Source organism: Spea bombifrons, chromosome 1 (assembly GCF_027358695.1).
Source record: "Spea bombifrons isolate aSpeBom1 chromosome 1, aSpeBom1.2.pri, whole genome shotgun sequence".
Classification (NCBI taxonomy): domain Eukaryota; kingdom Metazoa; phylum Chordata; class Amphibia; order Anura; family Pelobatidae; genus Spea; species Spea bombifrons.
The window spans coordinates 164,766,915-164,789,262 of NC_071087.1; the positions used below are offsets into that span (position 1 = coordinate 164,766,915).

The following is a 22,348-nucleotide window of genomic DNA, read 5'->3' on the forward strand; positions in this document are numbered from 1 at the left end:
CCTACCGCCACAAGTCACATAGAGAAATGTCACGTGATACGAGATTACATTGGGGAGGGGAAGGGGGGGTACAATGAATTTTCTGGATTAGAGAGCTGGATGCCCTTGGATTAAATTGGGATCTTAATTTGGCCCTTTTTCCTTTTTCTGTGTTACTCTGGAGATATTTTCTGGTTTTCACTTATTATATTATAGTATTATAAGTTCATTATTGGCAGATTGATTCATGATTTCTGACCGGTTGGTTTGTTTAGGAGGACCCTATACTTAGCATTAAGTATATGGAAAGAGAAGGTGGAACAGCCTCCCAGCAGAAGCGGTAGAGGGTAATACAGTGAGGGGATTAAACATGCATGGGATAGACATACAGCCCCTGAATCTAAGACGAGACCAGCGGCTGATTAAGGTTTGAGTCGTTACAGCAGGAGAAACGGCCGACTAGACAGGGGCCGGATGGGGCCAATCTGCCGGCAGGGTCTGGGTTTTTGTGTTTACTGCTGTAAGGAGCCTTAGAGTCCCCATATGTTTTTATAAACGGATAATAAACGTTTTTTTATACATTATATGCATTTATTTGTGTGGATTCTGTGAAATTGGCGTTAAATATTAACGGTCTAATTAATTGTTTAATTACCACATGTGATTGGATTATAGAAATCAGGCTTCCTAAAGACTGCCGTGGATCGATATGTCCTGTCAGCCCCCGTTGGATAATAAATGGATATGTGTGGATCTCCAGCACTGCCTGAAAACCTTGTGTCTGATTTATTTGCCCCGTGGTGACCCCATGCGCTGTAATAACCCTCCTCTGCTGTTACAGCCCATAAGACATTGTCCAGGAAAAACTCCACCTGGAACTATTTTGGGTTAATGCTGGATTTTGTGAATTTAATCAAACCGTTGAAAAACTTTATTAACCATGTTTATCACAGAAACAACATTTGGTTATTTCTAGTCTGGAATTCTTGCAAAATGTAATTAACACAAAAATAGTGCCGTTTAAAACCACGTGTAACGAAATTATATTAAACTAGAGGCACGGACTGGGGTGATAGGGGTTAATACTTACCGGTTAATTTCTTACCGCCGGGGAGGTGGCGCTTGACGTCCGTTTTAGCTTCCCTGCTAAACTTCTCGTACATTCGGGCTCACGCCGCAGGATTTTCGCTGTCTGGCTCGTTGGTCTAGGGGTATGATTCTCGCTTTGGGTGCGAGAGGTCCCGGGTTCAAATGAGGCCGTGCCCGAGCCCGAGCCACGGCCTCATTTTAGGAGAACCCTTACCTTTCTGCTCCGCCTCAGAGAAAATGCCACTCGGGTGCTTGGCTGCAGAGAGCCAGAGGCTTTGTCGCTCGACGTCCCTTTAGCGTCCCTGCTAAACTTTCTCTTCTTCCGATCACCGGGCCCGGAGCGCCTGCCAGCTGTCTGGCTCGTTGGTCTAGGGGTATGATTCTCGCTTAGGGTGCGAGAGGTCCCGGGTTCAAATCCCGGACGAGCCCACACAGCAGTTTTCGTGCGCGCCCCCTTTTACGTCCTTTCCTTGAGATGACGGAAAATCGTCCTCCAGCAAACGGGGCGATTCGACTACCTCGGCTCCAATCTACACCGGAGAGGCACGGTTTGTGCTGACTCGAAGGATGCATTTTGAAACGGGGAATGGTCATTTAATGCTAGACCCTGAAACCTGGCTTTTTACGTCTGCTTCTTTTATTTTTTTTGTATTGTTATCATTTTTGTTTTGTTTATTTATTTATTTTTATTTTTTTATCGTCGCGCAGTTTCATCAGCGAATGCTTGCAGTGACAATCCATCCTCGAGGAGTTCGACACGTCCGGCGGCAGAGCACACGTAGGTTTCTGGCTCGTTGGTCTAGGGGTATGATTCTCGCTTCGGGTGCGAGAGGTCCCGGGTTCAAATCCCGGACGAGCCCAAGCTGAACAGCGCCTCTTCTCTGCGAGGCGTCTCTTTTAAGAAGTTGTCGCTAATCCCGCTGTACTTCCGCATTAAAGAAGAAGCGGTTGCCTTGGGACGGGAAGGTTGCAGACGCCGGCGTGCCGCTGGACGTCTGTTTTAGCTTCCCTGCTAAACTTTCAGCTCATTCGGGCTCACGCCGCGGCCAGCTCAATATCTGTCTGGCTCGTTGGTCTAGGGGTATGATTCTCGCTTTGGGTGCGAGAGGTCCCGGGTTCAAATCCCGGACGAGCCCGAGAACTGCCCGTTGGGCTGAGCGGTCTGCGTAACGCGCGCCGCCTCATTTAGGAGGAGGCTGCCAAAATACCTTTTCTGCTCCGTCTCGATGAAAATGCTGTCGCTTTACAATGGGACGTTTCCCCTGACAGTGGCTTTGTCGTCGTCGCCGCCGCCGTCAAGACTGCACTCGACATCCTTTTAGCGCCTGTGCGAAAGTCTCTCTTCATCTCAACTCTGGGCCCGGAGCCACTGCTAACGGTCTGGCTCGTTGGTCTAGGGGTATGATTCTCGCTTAGGGTGCGAGAGGTCCCGGGTTCAAATCCCGGACGAGCCCACACAGCAGCTTTCGTGCGCGCCCTCTTTTACGTCCTTTCCTTGAGATGACGGAAAATCGTCCTCCAGCAAACGGGGCGATTCGACTACCTCGGCTCCAATCTACACTGGAAAGGCACGGTTTGTGCTGACTCGAAGGATGCATTTTGAAACGGGTAATGGTCATTTAATGCTAGACCCTGAAACCTGGCTTTTTACGTCTTCTTCTTTTATTTTTTTTGTATTATTAGCATTTTTTTTTTTTATCGTTGCGCAGTTTCATCAGCGAATGCTTGCAGTGACAATCCATCCTCAAGGAGTTCGACACGTCCGGCGGCAGGGAGTGCATAGGTTTCTGGCTCTTTGGTCTAGGGGTATGGTTCTCGCCTTGGGTGCGGGAGGTCCCCGGTTCAAATCCCGGATGAGCCTAAGCTGAACAGCGCTGCCCAGCGCCGTGGCTGTTGTCGCCAATCCCGCTGTACAACAAGTACATCATGGGGCTATTTCTTCCAACTATCAGTGAGCCCCACATTTGCTTAATCAACAATAAACAGTCCCATTCACTTTGTTACCATGTACTGCGCTCTTCCCACCAGCCGTAAACTGCACCAGCAGGTGGGCTTTGTCAGTACTACCACCCAGCTTCCCCTTGGGACCCTGCCCGCAGGAAAGACCCACACCGTACACTTGAACCAACGCGGACCCATACCTGATGGGTATCCCGCAATATACGACCAACTTGAACAACAAACTATCCAATAATTCCCAATAAGCACACCAACATACTAACACATTGACTATATTGTAAAAAAAAAAAATTGTTTTGTCTTATACACGTTCTTTGAGGAGGGTGGGCGGTAATTTCTCCCTAAACAGGTCTGCTCTACTTCCTATAAGTTTGTTAAAATCCTGCACCACACCCTCAGGCAACACTTGTATATATAGCCCTGTTTGTTTTATTTCACCTCTGTTGCTACCTTAAACTCACCTATCGAGTATCTGACCCCACCCTTGCTGTCACTCACACTGTCCTCCTAGGGTCAAGCAAAGGACAAAATAACCCCCCCTCCCATCTGGGGTCACCAAAAGGGCAGCCTGCGCCCAATACCAAAACTCAGGCCTGATCATGGCGCCCTTCCTCTTATACCATCAGGGCTTTCTGTCTCGCTCTTACCTGCACCCCCCTTTGGAGGAGTCTGAGTTGGGACATGCGAGACATCTCGAGGTCTCCGAGGGGGATCTATAATCTCATCAGAGCCAAGCACAGGACTGAGCAGATTTTGGGAGATTGACGCATGTCGGGGGGTTTGGAACTTCATTATAACGCGGTCTGCACCGTTATTCCCGTTTTTAACGTGTTATTTGTCAGGGTTTAGCAGAGCTGATCATACGGCTGCCTCCAGAAATAATTCTATAGAAATGTGAGGCTATTCATATTGAAAAATTGAGAATATAATAAAGGGACTAGAAAATTGTGAATCAAACTTTAATGTTTATTGAATAAATAAATATTATCAACAATAATGAAATTCAATCAAAAAATAACTCTATAAAGCAGAGTCCATGAAAATAAATATAGAGATAATAAATTGCTTCATACAGTGTGTCGCTGATGCAAGGGCTCCCACTTTCTTCATCGGATGCACCCTTTGTCTTGGTTAGAAGTCCATCTATGAACGTGGCATCATGGCTTGGCACGAGCTGAAGGACCTTGAACTGACTGGATCTATTAGTATATATTAAAAATTAATCAGAAAGCACATATACAGTTAACCATTTCACTTCCATCTATTAGTAAAGTTATAACATTCTAAATGAAAGTGCGAGTACGCGAAATAATGAATACACTGAAATAAAGCAGTGACAGGACCAGACGCTGCCCGCGGTGCACCGGGCGGAGGAGACCTCGCTACATCGCTTCCGGCCGCGTCCTTTTGGGTCGACTTTGCTGGAAATCGAACTCAAAGACACCGTGGAGTATTCAGAGGCTTTGTGCTTTTCCAGGAGCCCCCCGATCCCGGGTAGGGAGCAAGTGACAGTCTGAGGCTGTCACGGGCTGATCCTCAGTTTGCTCAGAGACCACTCTTTCATTGACAGTCTTGAGAAGGTAGATTAACGCCAAGTCCTCACTCCCCTCCCCGCGTGTGGACTTCTGTCATACCCCCCACCCTCCGGTGTTACTGCTGCAGTAATGCCCCTGTATCCACACCCCTGGCACTCGTTTGTTGCGGTGTGATGTGGTTACTGTTGCCTGTCTGTATTTTGTGTGTCTGTCTGTTCCACGTGTTTGTACGATCACAGGACACAGACGCCATCGCTCTATGTACTCGGTTAAGCTGCTGCTGTCCGTGTCCTGCGCGGTCTCGCGGTTTGTAGGCGATGTCAGTTCTGTCCATCCGCTGACTGGGGGAGGAGGTGAAACCGGTCCGTGTTCCCGAGGCCGGTAGACGGTCTCGCTGCCGCGTCTGGATACGTCACACTTTCACCTTTCATAAATTATTCACTATTATCATTAACGAGAAAATTACAGAAACAGGCACTGCGTTATAAGTCAGCACTTTTATTATTCATTATTATTATTATAATTAATACTCGGAAGCCGAGGTACGCAACGCGAGCGTCTCCTCTGTCTATTCCCGTCACGATTTAGCGGCCACCTTGCAGCATCGAGCCGAAGTCCAGTCTATGTTGGCGCATTGACAGTGACACGTAGTTTGGGACTGGATATCCCACGACCCGCAGCCCATCCCGCATGCGCAGCCGGTGGGGGTGGAATCTGCAGAAAAAGCGTTTTCTGTCAAAACTCAGATATTTACAGAGGACGGGAGGGACATTTATTTCAAAGGAGGGGAAAAGTTACAACAAGAGACCGGAATCTAACACTAGAGAGCCAGACACTGAGATGGAATAGAAGATTTACTTTGAGAGGGTGGTAGATAAGTGGAACAGCCTCCCAGCAGAAGTGGTAGAGGGTAATACAGTGAGGGTATATAATCATGCATGGGATAGACATACGGCTCCTGAATCTAAGACGAGACCAACGACTGATGAAGGTTTGAGTCTTCACAACAGGAAGACCTACCTGCTGGACATGCCGCATTTGCCCCTTTCTGTGTGACGTCCGTGCACACTATCCTGGCGTTCTCCAGAACCGTAGCAGCTGAAAGAGGAGTCATGAAATGTTGGGGTGAGAGATGTTGGCGGGGTCGGAACAAAGTCACGGAAAAGGACCGGGGGATTAAAGACCAAGAAACTAGAGATATGATTGGAGAGAAGCCCCCTGGTGACGCTCGACGTCGCATTCCCTGATACCCCAAATTACCCCAATCATTACTCCCGGAGCGAGTGACCTCCGTGGATAAACACCGAGCCCCTTCCATCTGCCCAAATGCATTAAGGAACCTTTATCACCGAGACGTCTCATTTGCTTACGGGTGTAAAGGAGATAATGGGGGATAGATGGATCTCCCGGGACCCCCTCTCTCCAGTCCCTATCGCTCCCACCCGTCCAGCTCTAAACACTTTAAACGCATCTCTTACCCATGGATTTCATGAGATTGTTGAGGGATAAAAGGTCATTAAGGGTGCATTCATTGGGGCATCCGCTGATGAGAACTACCCCCAGTGACATGACCAGGAGGGGCACGTACAGCTTCATTGTGTGACCTGCGGATACAGCTTCCAGAACAAGACCTGCCGGAGAGGAGAGAGTGACCCCAGCGGTCGATAAGAGCAGAATGGATCCTTCCAAAATATACCCTTCATACCCCACAGTATGTATTCTACCTACCCCACAGAGCATACCCTTACTGCCCCACAAAATGTAGCTCTTCTGCCCTACAGAATGTGCCCCACGCATTGAACCCTTCCTTCCCCACAAGAACCCCCCTTTCTAATACACAGAATGTATTCTTCCTGAATGTTTTCACCCCAAATTGAGCCCAGATGCCCCTCTCCATATTAAACCCCAAACCCTACAGCGACTCAGTGCCTCGGAGCCGATCCCCGTTACTCACCTGCCTGGGAGAGTCTATGAGTGAGAACTGAATCCGGAGGATCATTTATACCCCCGTGCTCAGGGCTCCGGGCGACCCTATTGGCCAGTGAATGAGGCTGATTAACCCCTCCCTAGCAGAGTAACCCTTTACGCCTACACAAGAGAGACAGACAGGAATGGACGCCGCAGCCGGCAGTGGCACTGAGCTGGCATCTGGTGGGCACCATATTCATTGGCCGAGACCCCTTGCTTCACAGGGCCCCTGTACCCTGGGGCCCCCCTTTTTCAAAGTAATATGTTTGTTTTACTAAACCGCAGTTTTCTCCTTAGGAAAATGTTTTTTTTTATTGTTCTTCTCTAAATCTTTATTTAGATGAGAAAGTATTTGGGATTCCTGTTATTGTTACTCGGTAATACTATATGTTGCGCCCCCTGTTGGGGTTAACAGTAGGGGGTCAGCAGAATGTGCTGGGTCAGCATCTGCCCCCAAACAAAATGGGGCCGGATCATATGGGAGTGGGGGTCACACTTGGGGTCTCAGTCTGTAAAGATAACACAGATCACCGGATCCCGGACTAACTCATTACATCGTTCATAGTGCATAAGGTTGAAAAAAGACCTAAGTCCATCAAGTTCAAACCTTCGGAGTGTGTTTTTATGGGGCAGCTGTCGGTTGGGGCAGTGAGCAGGCAGTATGGCGGCCATGTGTCCTGGATTTCCTAGGATAGTCCCTAATTCAAAGGTCTGTCCCTGTCTTGTGTCCTGTGCTGCGCATATCCAGCCATCGGCTGCAGTTAGATCATCAGGTGCCTACTGGCCTAAACGTGCCAGGACTACTTCGTCATCACCAGACCTGCCCTGGTGAGACCTCAGGTATTATACACAGTATTAAGCTTGTGCCAGGGGGTGCTAAACTCGGCCTGGTGTGCCAGGGGGTGCTAGATTTGGCCTGGTGTGCTAGATTCAGCCAGGGTCCCACATCGTGTCTCAGGTGATTCTAGACTCATCCACATACCTGAGAACTTTCTAAATGAGCTGCCCCTGAGACTCTGTTAAGTTGGTCCATCATGCAGAGTCTGTGTAGCGATTCGCCACACGTGTTACCCAAATGGCTCCAATACCTGACATTATTTATTTATAAATGGAACTGAGCCACCTGCATTCAAGCAGGAATATCAACTGGCAGCAAAAGCACCAGCAAGGAGTCATATATGATCCCAGCAGAAGAAGTCTTCTGTCATGTCTCAGCGGGACCCTGAGATTTTGTCTCTTATCTCAAGACCCTTATATATGGGAAAAACCCTGAGAGTTCCCAGGTATGCTCCCCCAGGGCGGCACTAGACTGGGCCCAGTAGCCATATATTTATAAAGGTGGCTGATGGGGTAAAATATAGGGACCACCTGGGACCCTCTCCGGGAGCCACGAGCTCCAGATAACTCCAGTCTATCTGTGTGGGAGAGAATTCCCTCCTTTATCTCCTTTCTCTCATGGGAGGGATTCAAGCAATTACGAAATGATCTGATAACGTCTGCTCAATATTAACATTGGCCGGTAAAACAAATAACTTTCACAAACCGGGAATTCCCCGCACCCTGAAATACAGGAAGTTCCCCCAATATAGATCTTCTCCTCCCTCCCCATGAAGGGATCCAATAAACACTTGGTGTTCAGTTGCAGATTTAACTCTTTCCTTTTCAAACCTTTATTCCTCATTATATTTGTGAACTCACTGCCTCTGTAACAAGAACCGGGGACCAGGGGTAAGAGTAAGGGGTAGATAGTGTGGGATGATAGGTGATAATAGGATAGAGGGTAATAATAATAATTATAAGATGTCCACATCCCGGTGAGAGGCTGTCGGCCACCTCTGCCGGCTCGGCCCCAGTGTCAGGAGAATGTTATATTAGGACGGGCATGGGCGTAGGAACCAGTGGGGGACAGATCCCCCCCAGTAACTCATGCGGGGGGGACCGATAACGAAGAAATCCCCCTCAGGGCCGTAGGACCCCCCCCAATAGAAACGCCGCAAATGCGGCCCGCGTAAGATCGGCAGCCAGGGCAACCGATCTTACGCGTTCCGCACCTCAAGCCCTGCTACAACAAGAGCCCTGCAACTTACCTGTGGGAGGGTCTTCTGTACTGCACAAAGGAAGCGGAACCCAGCAGAGTTCACGTGACATCACATCACATCCTGCTTCCTCTGTGCAGTACCAGAGAACGCAGAGGGAGGCCGCGCCCCCTGCTGAAGTCTGAGCGGCATCGAGGAGCTGCAGTGCAGGTAAGGGGGTGGGGAGGGTCTTTGAATCGGTATGCGTGATTGAGGGAATGAATCTGTGAATGAATGAGTATATGAATGAATGAGTGTGTGTGTGTGTGATAGCATGGATGTGTAAGTGCTGGAACCTAGGCATGATGGGACTGTGATTGCTGTTAGCAATCACACTCCTATAATGCCAAGTCAGCCAGTACATGGTGAAACCTAGCTAGCTGCCCCCTTGTGTATTGATGCTGCCAGCAGTATGGGGTCTGCACATCACTTACAGCCACCCTGTACCAACATGTACTGGCTGCCTAGGTATGATAGGAGTGTGATTGCTGTTAGCAATCACACTCCTATCATGCCAAGTCATATTGCTAATTTTTTTGTCCAATTGTGGTGTGTTACCTACTTTTATTAAAAATGTGAGTTTTTATTATTATTTTTAAAGGTGGGGGGTCATTTTCGGTTTTGGCTAAGTGAACCGTGAATGTTTTGGTCCAGAATTTTCATTTTGGTGCATCCCTGGAATAAATAGAACAATTTCATTTTTAATTATCCTGAGTCCTGAATTTGTAGTCACAAAACCTTCTAGGCCCAGAAATCAGTGAGAGGAAAAGTAAAGGTTTTGTGTCATTTACTTTATTTTAATCTGCATATTTTATTAAAGGCCATATTTTCTCACAGTGAAAAATGAGCGCGGCCCGCGCACGTATACAATTCTGATGAAGTGGCCCACTGCAGAAAAAACTTGGACACCCCTGGGGTAGACAGTGAGGAGGTGGGGTAGGGAGAGGGTAGCTAGTGAGAAGGGGGGTAGGGAGAGGGTAGCTGGTGAGAAGGGGGTAGGGAGAGTGTAGCTAGTGTGAAGGGGGCGGTAGGAAGAGGGTAGCTAGTGAGAAGGGGGCGATAGGGAGAGGGTAGCTAGTGAGAAGGGAGGGTAGCTAGTGAGAAGGGGGGTAGGGAGAGGTTAGATAGTGTGAGAAGGGAGGGTAGGGAGGGGGTAGATAGTAAGAAAGTGTGAGAGGGGGTAGATAGTGTGAGAGGGGGTAGATAGTGTGAGAGATGGGGAGAAAGTGGGGATCACAGTTTGTGTCTGGTGCCTGCGCAATAAATGGTTCCATTGTCCGCAGCTTCTAATCAGGTATCACCCTCCATTGTTTTGTCGTCTTTGTGGAGACACCGTGGCACCTCTCTGAGAGGGAGATCCCGTAACATGATCAGTTCCTGATGGGTTCCTTTACCTGAAGTCTTTATTTATTTGCCCCTTCACCCTGAGAGTCTGCTCATTCACCTCACGAAGCTGCCCCTTCACAGAACTCTTTCCCGCTGTCCCACCTATCCCTACCTCTGTCCCGCTTTGCAGGGGTGGAAGAAGGATGAGGCGAGAGCGATACTCACCTTGGGTGCAGCTGAGAGGGGGTGCACAACCGCCAGATCAGCAGCAGCAGCCTGCAGGACTAGTTGGGAGATCACAATCTCCCTCTATTCGGCTCGACATTAGGGGGCGCAAGGTCTGTTACTTCAAACCTCCCTTAACTGCTCCCTAAGCACTACAAGCTGGCAAATAGTGATGAGGGAGCAGTAAAGCGTGGTCTGAAGTGACAGATCTCACGCTCCCACCACAGGATGGAGGAAGAGGTAAGAGAAGGGGTGAAAGGCCAGTGTATGTGTATTTATGTGTGTTTTTGTAAGCTTGTGTGTGTTTGTAAGCAGTATAGGTATTTGTAAGCTGGCGTGTAAGTGCAGCATACGTGAGTATATGTGTGTTTAACGGCAGTGTATGTGTATATGTGTGTTTATGGGCAGGTGTGTGTAAAGGCAGTGGGTATGGACAGGCATGTGTAAGGGCAGTGTATGTGTATATGTGTGTGTAAAGGCAGGTGTGTGTAAGTGCAGCGTACATGAGTATATGTGTGTTTAACGGCAGTGTATGTGAATATGTGTGTTTATGGGCAGGTGTGTGTAAAGGCAGTGGGTATGGACAGGCATGTGTAAGGGCAGTGTATGTGTATATGTGTGTGCAAGGACAGTGTATGTGTATACGTGTGTTTATGGGCAGGTGTATGTAAAGGCAGTGTGTAAGGGTCCTGGGAGGGAGGCTAACATTAGCCTTTATTAATTAAAAAAATTATCTGCTGCTGTGGACTACTCTTCCAATGATACTCAGCCAGCATTATGGTGGACATCTGGCTGGCTGAGCATCATGGGAATTGTAATTCACAGCTAAAATCTGCAGCTTTTATTACCATTAACTGCACGTCCCATGATGCTCAGCCAGCATCATGGAAGTAGTATGTCCGGCTGGGCCTCATGGGATTTTAATTCAATGTGTTGGTTATTTTTATGCATGAAGCGTGTTTTAAGTGGTGATGCGAATGCGGCATCGTGAAGTGCAATCGCTTGTAATGGTTAATTAAAAAGAAAAAGTGTCCCTCTTTCACATTTTGAAATGTTGGGAAGTATGAATACTGTCAGCAACCATGCGGACGACCGACCCGCAGCCACTCACCGGAATACCCGCGGGTCGGTCCTCCGCAGCATCCACGCCGCGTCCAGCCGGCAGAGACGCGGCTCGGTCCACGCCGCATCCAGCCGGCACAGACACGGGTCCATCCTCGACCGCGTTTTTCTCTGCTTCAGGAGGGTGGGGGCCGCGCGCGCTCCCGATGACGTCACCAGCCCGGGAACATTTAAAACCCAGCAGCTCCTGCTGCTGGGCACTTGGTATATTTCTCTCTCTGTGTGTTCCAATTGCTGAACTATTGTTTTGTTGTGACCCTGCTTGTTTAACGGACTTTGCTGATCTTCTGGATACCCTGACCCTGGCTTGCATACCGGACTCCGCCATATTTTTACCTTACAAATACATGCTTTACATGACGATCATTCATTAACCCCTTCACGCCCCTATAGATGTACAGGTATAAGTGTCTTTTTCCTGTTTGGGTACTGTTGGAAACTCTTTTGTAAATTACTTTGGACTGTTTTGTTATCTGATCCACACGACTGCTTCAGCCTGTAGCCTTGTAACTCTCAGTCGTCCCTCACCTTGGGCAGATAAATAAGCAACGGCCAAATTAGTGTAAGTAGGGCATTAGGGCCACAGCTTTATTCATAACATAACTTAGAAACAACACCCCAGCTATTGAACTTTCTGGCCCAGTAGGCAGTCCTAGTCCGTCCGATGCCATCAGCCATCTGCACTCCCCGAGACCCTTTTGGGCGAGCACCAGGATCACACACTGTCTAAAGCGCTGGCAGGGGCGACACCAACACTGTCACAATATAAAAAAAGACCCAAATTTACTAACAACCCTAACGGGGGAGGGCGGTCAGGAACCAGATTCAGGTAGGTACCCTCCTCTTATCCTCCTTTTAACCCCTTAGAACCAACAGTCATGTCCACCTTCCCCATTGGTCCAGAGGGCCCCTTTATGATCTGATGAAGAACTGTTCATATACGGTATATTAATTTATGTCTAGGTTATGGGTAATTGACTGTAATGTGGGCCCCTGGACCAATGGGGAAGGGGATATGACTGGGGCCTTGCGCAGAAACGCTTTGTGTCCTTGTCTTTCATTGGCCATGTTTACAGCTCTGTATCTGGCGGGAATATAAGCTGAGGCACCACTTCCTCACTTCTTAACCTTTTAACACAGATTCCTGGTGCTCCAACAGCGCTGGTGCCTTGGTGTAACACCCGGGAAGTGATAAATTCCGTGAAGGAAATATTATGACATATTATTGTCTATTGCAGCTGCCTGTTACAAACTTGTTATCAAACATATGGTTTATAAAGAGAAGAATTGATGGTCTACTTGTGCGAGGACTCAATTCAACAAAATAACAGTTTGGACTGTGGGGTCCATACTATTCTGAATGCTCACTCTATCATTTTTGGTTCTGGCCCCAACCTCTTGTGCCTCCTCCACACTCCGAACCTAAGGGGCAGCTTAAGTGGTAGAGCGGTCCTCACTCTAGCGGCAGTGGCTTCCTGCTCAGTCATACCCCAACACTTTACTATATGCAATGAGAATCTTAACCACTAGATGGAGCTCCTGATCCCTGCCTCAGAGCTAAATGTACCCCCCCATTATATAAAGACAGCGCCTGCGCGGTCAGACGCCTGTGCTGTGACTCCTGTACTTGCAGCCACCTTGGATGGTGTATAAAGAGCCAGTTAGCGAGAACATTTACTGGATACAAATCTACTGGTTACTTTTTTTAGTAAACCCAAGAGGGCTGCTTTTCGTTGGCTTGTTTTTCTTGAAATTCTCAAATTAAGAGTAAGATGTTTAACCCCTCGTGACCGGGCTGTTTTTGAAATTTTGTACCCTTCGTGACTGTTTTTTTCCTATTTTTGTGTAGCTCGTCTTTAGCTGTATTTTTCTCTCATTTACTAAACTCATATGTAAGGAGGGCATGTATGAGTGGTGACTAAAGGCAAGATGTCTCCTACGCTGAGAGAGGGTATGATCACCATCTTGTGCCAACAGAAGAGCCTGAGAGACTTGGAGAACTACTGTCCCATCTCCTACTACAAGATCCAGACTAAAGTACTAACAAGCAGGTTATTGTATGATTTCTCCATCCTGACAGTGTCCTGTGCAGTGAGAGCAGTCATCCAGACACGCGAGGACCTCCGCAAAGCTTCAGGAGCCAAGGTCAACCGCAGGAAGTTAGAGAGCATGCTCTTCAGACACCGGGATCTGTCTACTGCCTTTACACCATTGTTTGGTGGGGATGGCTCGTGCTGAAAAGATGGGAAGGCCGAAGAAGGTAAAACAGAAGATTGGAGTGAAGAGCCTTAAAGACCATTGAGGAGAAAGTTCTGTACGTGATCTGAGCGTGGCACCTTATGGCCACAGTCAGTCAAGTCTTCATCAGAACAGTTTTTTACTTCATCTGGGGCTCAAAAATGTTCAGAAGTGAAGGGCACAGTCGAGTACAAGAACTCCTTCCAAAGGTGGCAAAGCTGTGCCTGATATGCCAATGTGGCTAAAGGCCTTCTTTGTGTGTGAGTGTGTGCGTAAGACCACGAGAGAGACCGCAAATGGCTCAGCTGGGAACTCAGTAACCCTCTCCAGAAGGGTGACAGGTGGGACAGCTCAATCCCTTACACGTTTATGAGGGAACAGCAGCTGTATGGAGTTAAACTGGACTTGCAGTCCCATGAGGTGATCTATAAGGACACAGATTCCAGGGCTCCCGATCCCACAGCAGAGACAGTTCTAACGTGACATCGAGCAGGCTGGACAATAGATATGGTGAGTTGGCATGGATGGTTATTAATGAAGGTCATTAATGCATGCAAGGAGCGTTAGACACTGCCTGCGGTGCATCGGGGCAGAGGAGACCTCACTACATCGGTTCCGACTGTGTCTTTTTGGGCCGACTTTGCTGGAAATTGAACTAAAAGACTTCCGTGGACAGGAAGTTTCTCTCCTACTACTCGTTTTTGTAAGGACTTGTTCCAGGAACGCACACAGGAGTGCCATTGAAGAAGCGTGGCCCCCAATGTGTTAAGGAGACTTTGTGGTTTGCCAGGAACCGCCTGATCTCGGCGGATCCCCAAGTCCTCACTCCCCGCCTGTGGACTTCTGTCATACCCCCCACCCTCCGGTGTTACTGCTGCAGTAATGCCCCTGTATCCGCACCCCTGGCACTCGTTTGTTTCGGTGTGATGTGGTTACTGTTGCCTGTCTGTATTACGTGTGTCTGTCTGTTCCACGTGTTTGTACGATCACAGGACACAGACGCCATCGCTCTATGTACTCGGTTAAGCTGCTGCTGTCCGTGTCCTGCGTGGTCTCGCGGTTTGTACGCGATGTCAGTTCTGTCCATCCGCTGACTGGGGGAGAAGGTGAAACCGGTCCGTGTTCCCGAGGCCGGTAGACGGTCTCGCTGCCACGTCTGGATACGTCACGCTTTCACCTTTCATAAATTATTCACTATTATCATTAACGGGAAAATTACAAAAACAGGCACTGCGTTATAAGTCAGCACTTTTATTATTCATTATTATTATTATAATCAATACTCGGAAGCCGAGGTACGCAACGCGAGCGTCTCCTCTGTCTATTCGTATCACCACTTTGCGGCCACCTTGCAGCATCGAGCTGTGGTCCAGTCCATGATGCGACATTGACAGTGACACGTAGTTTGGGACTGGATATCCCACGACCCACAGGCCATCCCGCATGCGCAGCCGGTGGGGGTGAAACCTATGGAAGAAGAATATTCTGTCAAAACTCAGATACTAGATAAAATAATTTCTAAATTATAATAATAATAATATAATAATCATTTCTAAATTAGAATAATAACAATAATATAATAATCATTTCTAAATTAGAATTAAAATATTTAGGTTTTTATGAAGTTTGGAGAAAAAATATGTCCACCTGGGATCTTAATCTCAATAAATTCTCTACGCAACAGAAAGCGTCAGGACAGAAGAAGTCGAGAGTATCAGCTGCAGTTTAATGTTTATAAATGTAAAGTAATGGGAGGGAGAGAAGAGAGGGCAATGGAGAGAGATGAGGAGAAAGGAGAAAGGGGATGGGAGAGAAAGAGACGGGGGAGAGAGGGAAACAGGACAGGACGGACATTTATTTCACAGGAGGAGAAAAGTTACAAGAGACCGAAATCTAACACTAGCGAGCCAGATGCTGAGATGGGATGGAAAGAAGTTTTTCTTTCACGAGAGGGTGGTAGATAAGTGGAACAGCCTCCCATCTGAAGTGGTAGAGGGTATTACAGTGAGGGTATTAAACATGCATGGGATAGGCATACGGCTCTTGAATTTAAGACAAGACCAACGACTGATTAAGCTTTGAGTCTTTACAGCAGGAAAGACGGGCGACCAGACGGGGGCCGAATGGGGGCCGGTCTGTCGGCAGGTTCTGTTTTTCCTTCTGCGCGAATCTAGAATTGTGTTTTACTGTTTGAACCGTTTAGTGTCTGAGGGACCCGACCTACCTCCAGGACACGTCGCAAAACTCCCGCTCTGTTTGACGTCCGTGCACATGATCCTGGTGTTCTCCGCAACCTTCACAGCTGAAACAGAAGGAGGCATGAAGTGTTTGGGTGAGAGATGTTGGCGGGGTCAGATCATCATCACGGAAAAGGACCGGGGGATTAAAGACCAAGAAACTAGAGATATGATTGGAGAGAAGCCCCCTGGTAACGCTCGACGTCACATTCCCTGATACCCCAAATTACCCCAATCATTACTCCCGGAGCGAGTGACCTCCGTGGATAAACACTGAGCCCCTTCCATCTGCCCAAATGCATTAAGGAACCTTTATCACAGAGACGTCTCATCTGCTTACGGGTTTAAAGGAGATAATGGGGTTTGATGGATCTCCCGGGACCCCCTCTCTCCAGTCCCTATCGCTCCCACCCGTCCAGCTCTAAACACTTTAAACGCATCTCTTACCCAGAGAGTTCATGAGCTTGTGGTCAGATAAGATGTCATTAATTGTGCATTCATTGGTGCATGCGCTGATGAGAACTACCCCCAGTGACATGACCAGGAGGGGCACGTACAGCTTCATTGTGTGACCTGCGGATACAGCTTCCAGAACAAGACCTGCCGGAGAGGAGACAGTGGCCCCAGCGGTCGATAAGAGCACCCTTCGTACCCCACAAAATGTACTTTTGCTACCCTTCCAAATGTACCCTTCTGACCCACATAATAAACCTTTTTTCCCCCAGAAAGTCAAATTTCTACTCCACATAATCTGTCTACCACAGAATGTGCCCCTCGCCCCACATCAGTTTCACCAGAAATCAAGCCCAGATGCCCCTCTATGTTAAACCCCAAACCCTACAGCTGCCCCAGTGACTCGGAGCCGATCCCCGTTACTCACCTGCCTGGGAGAGTCTCTGAGTGAGAACTGAATCCGGAGGATCATTTATACCCCCGGGACCAGGGCTCCGGGCGACCCTGTTGGCCAGTGATTGCTTGTTTTACTACACTTCAGTTTTCTCCAGAAATCTCCTATTTATTTGATCTGGGGCCTCCAGCCAACAAATTTTTCTGTAGAACTTTCTTATTGACCTAACAGCTTGGCAGCTTCCCTACAACGTTTTTTACATGAGATAGTATTTGGGATTCCTGTTATTGTTACTCTGTAATACTGTATGTTGTATCAGTAGGGGGTCAGCAGAATTTGCTGGGTCAGCATCTGCCCCCAAACAAAATGGGACCGGATCATATGGGTGCGGGGGTCATACTTTCTGGTTGTGATATCTAGAACATGGTGCGGTTACATGCACTCACCCAGTCTGAGCTCCAGCGGCAGATCAGGTGATGCAGTATGCCGCGCATATCCAGCCATCGGCCGCACTTAGATCATCAGGTGCCCACTGGCCTTAAACTGCCAGGACCACCTCATCATCACCAGACCTGCTCTACTGAGATACAGGTATCATACACAGTATTAAGCTGTATTAAGTGGTTCTTAACTTGGGTTCGATCGAACACCAGGGGTTCGGTGAGTCAGTCTTGTGGGTTCGGCGGAGGTCAAGACACACACCCGACTCATATGATTCGTGATGACACGCCCCGCTTGTCCATCATTGGCTGCAGGTGATAACGCCACATCGCTTGGCGGCCTATCTGTGCTGCAGGGAATTTGGTGCACCCAGTAGTCGAATTGTAATTGTCATGATGGTACATCGTGTGATTTCTTTCTTAATATTTTAATCCCTTCATACTAACTATGTCAAGCAAAAAAAGAAAGTGGTTGGACGAATATGTACAATATGGATTCACATGTATCGGAACGTGATGGGAGTCAGCGTCCTAACCGCATGATTTGCAATGCCAAGATGAGCAATTCTAGTCTAGCACCGGCAAAACTAAGAGAACACTTCCTTAAGCTGCATGGAAAACACAAGAACACAACGCTCGCTGAATTCAAGGTGAAGAGAGCTAGATTCCATGAAAAGGCTACTCTACCTGTTTCCGGCTTTGCACCCATCAACAAACCGATCCTCACAGCGTCGTATGAAGTTGCTTACCTGATCGCAAAGCAGGGCAAACCACCCACCATTGCTGAAACACTCATAAAACCAGCTGTGTTGACGATGGCGAATATCATGCTGGGAAAAGCGTCTGAAGTTAAGTTATCCCAAATTCCTCTTTCAAATGACACCATCAGCGACAGAATAGAGGACGTGAGCAAAGACATCTTGGCTCAAGTAGTTGCAGATCTGATTTCAAGCCCGGCAAAATTCAGCCTTCAACTCGACGAGAGCACAGACGTTTCCGATCTAAGCCAGCTTGCAGTATTCGTGCGCTATGTGAAAGGAAGATTTTTTATTTTGTAAGGCAGCCGCTGTGAAGAAACTTGTGGATGACTTCTTCAAAGACAACAATCTTTCGTGGGATATGGTTTCTGCAGTTTGTTCGGACGGAGCTCCAGCCATGCTGGGAAGAAAGTCTGGTTTTGGTGCGCTAGTGAAAGCCGATGCACCACACATCATTGTTACGCATTGTATTCTGCACAGGCATGCGTTGGCAACAAAAACCTTGCCTCCAACACTGGCAGAAGTATTACAAATTGTAGTGGAATGCGTGAACTATGTGAGAAATAGTGCTCTGAGGCACCGCATCTTCAGGGAGCTGTGTAAAGAAATGGGATCTGAATTCGAGGTACTTCTGTACCATTCTAACGTTCGGTGGTTGTCCCGGGGACAGGTGACTGGATCGTGTTTTTGCCGTGCGTGTGGAATTAGCCCTGTTTTTGCAAGAGCACCAACATTGTCATGCAGATTGCTTCAAAAATTCTGAGTTCATTCTCATTTTAGCGTACATGGCTGATATCTTTGCAGCTCTCAATCATCTCAATCAACAGATGCAGGGCGGTGGAGTCAACATCATCGAAGCGGAAGAAAACCTCAAGGCTTTTCAAAAAAAGCTATCGTTATGGAAACGACGAATAGAGAACGATAACTTTGCAAACTTTCCCCTGCTAGACGACTGTGTAAGTAAGATCGAAGATGTATCTGGAATCGGAGACATTTCTGTACCCGCGGAACTGAAGCAAGCAATTGCCACGCACTTAGATTCGCTTGCAAAGTCTCTCGACGGATACTTCCCTACAAGAGAGTCATATCCAGCATGGGTGAGACAGCCGTTCACGTTCAGTGTTGAGACAACAGATGTCAATGATGAATACCTCGATGAAATCATTGAAATTCAACAGAGCCAGGTTCAACAGCAACTCTTCAGAACAACAACGCTCTCAACGTTTTGGTGTCAACAAATGGTAACGTACCCTGTTATTGCTAAGAAAGCTCTGGAGATTTTCGTACCGTTTGTTACGCCATAAATGACGTGAGAGTGCCACTTGCCAAGGTAAAGCCGCGCATTTCTGAACTGCTCTCTGAAAGGCAACAGCAGAAGTCGCACTGATTTGCAGTAAATATTCATTATTATGGTTTTGTTTTTGTGTGAAAATCATGTTTTAATATTTTAATGGTTTTGTGCTTTGTTCTTAATGGTTTTGTTCTTTAATGGTTTTGTTCATTTTGTGCACCTATGTATAAATATATACCTAAATATATACCTATGTTTTGAATTTGAATAAATCATATTTTATTTTTCAAATTAAGAAGGGTTCAGGGAATGCGCATATGAAACTGGTGGGGGTCAGTACCTCCAACAAGGTTAAGAACCACTGCTCTAATACCTGAGTCACCTGCATTCAAGCAGGAATATATCAACTGGCAGCAAAAGCACCAGTGGGGAGTCTTATATACCGGTATATATGAGTCATGTCCAAGCAGCGGGACCCTGAGATTTTTCCTCTTATCCACTGGCATAAATATATATATATTTATATACATATGTATGTAAGCATGGATGTATACTTGTGTATGAGCATGGATGTGCTGGCTGCAATAGACTGGGCCCAGTAGCCATTTAAGGATCACCTGGGACCCTCTCCGGGAGCCACGAGCTCCAGATGACTCCAGTCTCTCGGTGTTGGAGAGAATTCCCTCCTTTATCTCCTTTCTCTCATGGGAGGGATTCAAGCAATTACGAAATGATCTGATAACGTCTGCTCAATATTAACATTGGCCTGTAACACAAATAACTTTCACTAACCGCGAATTCTCCACACCCTGAAATACAGGAATTTCCCCCAATATAGATCTTCTCCTCCCTCCCCATGAAGGGATCCAATAAACACTTGGTGTTCGGTTGCAGATTTAACTCTTTCCTTTTCAAACCTTTATTCTTCATTATATTTGTGAACTCACTGCCTCTGTAACAAGAACCGGGGACCAGGGGTAAGAGTAAGGGGTAGATAGTGTGGGATGATAGGTCATAATAGGATAGAGGGTAATAATAATAATTATAAGATGTCCACATCCCGGTGAGAGGCTGTCGGACACCTCTGCCGGCTCGGCCCCAGTGTCAGGAGAATGTTATGTTAGGACGGGTACGGCATCCGCGCCGGGAATATGACAATCACATGGTTTGCGTCTGGTGCCTGCGCAATAAATGGTTCCATTGTCCGCAGCTTCTAATCAGGTGTCACCCTCCATTGTTTTGTCGTCTTTGTGGAGACACCGTGGCACCTCTCTGAGAGGGAGATCCTGTAACATGATCAGTTCCTGATGGGTTCCTTTACCTGAAGTCTTATTGCCACAAAGACCTATTGTTTTTGTTTGTGGATTAGACTATAAGAAGCTACCCCTTCACCCTGAGAGTCTGCCCACTCACCACATGAAGCTGCCCTTTCACCCCAAGAGTCTGCTCATTCACTCCATGATGGTGGTCCCGACGATCTCCCTTTCCATGGGGTGGGTGGTACGGCGTGCCACGCCGCCTTTTTATTCTATGCCTCCGTGGAGGCGAAGTGATGCGCATAGCGTTACGTCATCGGGTGGGGGCGCAGCAGGTTCCATGCAGAGCTTGGTTATTGTACTGGCTGAGCTGCTACTCTTGTAGTAGTTATTCTACACTACTTGTTGCTGATTTGTGCTTGGTCCCCGACTACTCTGAATTCTCCATTCCTGACCCGGCTTGCCTGACCATTCTATTATTCTCTGTTGCTGATATTTGCCTGTTCCTGACGACGCTGATCTCTCCATTCCTGACCCGGCTTGCCTGACCATTCTAATATTCTCTGTTGCTGATATTTGCCTGTTCCTGACGATGCTGATCTCTCCATTCCTGACCCGGCTTGTTTTGACCATTCTAATCTTGGGACTGTACCTATCGTGGTAATCACAGCATACTGGGTTCCTCACTTGAACTCCACGTTACATACGTTACACCTTGAAGCTGCCCCTTCACCCCGAGAGTCTGCTCATTCACCCCACAGGGCTGCCCCTTCACCCTAAAAGTCTGCTCATTTACCCCATGAAGCTGCCTGTGAAGTCTCACTGATCTCTCTCTCTCTTTTTTATGGCCTATGTGGATGCCAAAGGGGACGACGCACAGAATCTGATTATTAATTTGGGGTCTTCACATTCACCATTTCAAGCTCCATTCATTTCTGGACCCCGTGTCACATCTCTTTAGCTTGGGCTTCATGTATTCTGAATTTACACCAACCCACTATGGGACACATTGGTGTAAACCCGTGGGGAATGAGGGGGTTAAATTACCGTATTTGCTCGATTATAAGACAAGGTTTTTTTTCAGAGAAAATGCTCTGAAAAATACCCCTCGTCTTATAATTGGGGTCGTCTTATAATCAGATCTCAAATAGGTCTGACTATGAGACTAAGATCCAGATCCCCCGCAGCTGCAGGGGACCTGGATCCTCCTGTCCCCCCCCGCCCCACTTACCGGTACTTCTAAGTCCCCAGTGTGTAGCCGGGGCAGCATGTAGATGTCTACGCGATTCGCGTAGACAACTTCTGCTGCAGCAGGAAGGAGGTGTGGCTAGCAGCGGGGTTGTCTGCGTCCATCGTGCAGACCTTCCCTGGCTGTCAGAGATCAGAGTTCCCCGCACCGGTGCCGGACAACCCCCGCTGCTAGCCACGCCTCCTTCCGGCTGCAGCGTAAGTGCGTGGGATCTACACGCTGCCCCGGCTACATGACAGGGAAGTCAGAAGCACCGGTAAGTTGGGGGGGGCTGGGGGGGTGTTAAATGGGGGGCATAAGGCATTTCTGGATGCAGAGTGCTCTGTGAAATGCCTTTTAACCCCCTTAATGCCACTCTGCCTCCAGAAATGCCTTTTTAACCATCTATACGCCACTCTGCCTACTGAATGCCTTAAACCTCCCTATATGCCACTCTTCCCCATAATATGCCTTTTAACCCTCTAAATGCCAGAGTGGCATATAGGAGTATAAGGCATTTCTGGAGGCAGAGTGGCACATAGGTGGTCAAAAGGCATATCATGGGGCACAGTGGCATATAGGGTTAAAAGGCATATCATGGGGCACATGATGAATTAACATTTACTGGTAAAACTTTTTTCCTTTGGGGTCGTGTTATATTCAGGCTTTTTCTTTTTTTCCTAAATTAATATTCAGATTTGGGGGGTCGTCTTATAATCAGGGTCGTCTTATAATCGAGCAAATACGGTACCATTAGTGATCAACAATCTGATTT

At 47.7% G+C, this 22,348-nt stretch overlaps 2 protein-coding genes and 4 non-coding genes across 6 annotated transcripts; 4 read left to right on the top strand and 2 right to left on the bottom strand.

The window, feature by feature from the left end:
• The first annotated feature begins 1,425 nt into the window (after nucleotides 1-1,425).
• Nucleotides 1,426-1,497, top strand: TRNAP-AGG (transfer RNA proline (anticodon AGG)). The gene has a single exon. It is a non-coding gene; the product is annotated as a tRNA-Pro (tRNA).
• A 359-nt stretch (nucleotides 1,498-1,856) lies between these two features.
• Nucleotides 1,857-1,928, top strand: TRNAP-CGG (transfer RNA proline (anticodon CGG)). Its single transcript has one exon. It is a non-coding gene; the product is annotated as a tRNA-Pro (tRNA).
• Nucleotides 1,929-2,132: 204 nt separating this feature from the next.
• TRNAP-UGG (transfer RNA proline (anticodon UGG)) lies at nucleotides 2,133-2,204 on the top strand. Its single transcript has one exon. It is a non-coding gene; the product is annotated as a tRNA-Pro (tRNA).
• A 246-nt stretch (nucleotides 2,205-2,450) lies between these two features.
• On the top strand, nucleotides 2,451-2,522 carry TRNAP-AGG (transfer RNA proline (anticodon AGG)). The gene has a single exon. It is a non-coding gene; the product is annotated as a tRNA-Pro (tRNA).
• A 2,518-nt stretch (nucleotides 2,523-5,040) lies between these two features.
• On the bottom strand, nucleotides 5,041-6,277 carry LOC128467351 (resistin-like). Its single transcript, XM_053448972.1, has 3 exons — nucleotides 6,041-6,277; nucleotides 5,583-5,660; nucleotides 5,041-5,276 (listed from the first exon to the last, which is right to left on the bottom strand). The coding sequence occupies exons 1-3, from the start codon at nucleotides 6,156-6,158 to the stop codon at nucleotides 5,140-5,142; spliced, it is 333 nt and encodes a 110-aa protein (XP_053304947.1). The 5' UTR covers nucleotides 6,159-6,277; the 3' UTR covers nucleotides 5,041-5,139.
• Nucleotides 6,278-14,747: 8,470 nt separating this feature from the next.
• LOC128467365 (resistin-like) lies at nucleotides 14,748-16,692 on the bottom strand. Its single transcript, XM_053448997.1, has 4 exons — nucleotides 16,634-16,692; nucleotides 16,201-16,353; nucleotides 15,741-15,818; nucleotides 14,748-14,983 (listed from the first exon to the last, which is right to left on the bottom strand). Exons 2-4 carry the CDS (start codon nucleotides 16,316-16,318, stop codon nucleotides 14,847-14,849), a joined length of 333 nt encoding a protein of 110 aa, XP_053304972.1. The 5' UTR covers nucleotides 16,319-16,353; nucleotides 16,634-16,692; the 3' UTR covers nucleotides 14,748-14,846.
• Between the last annotated feature and the right edge of the window lie 5,656 nt (nucleotides 16,693-22,348).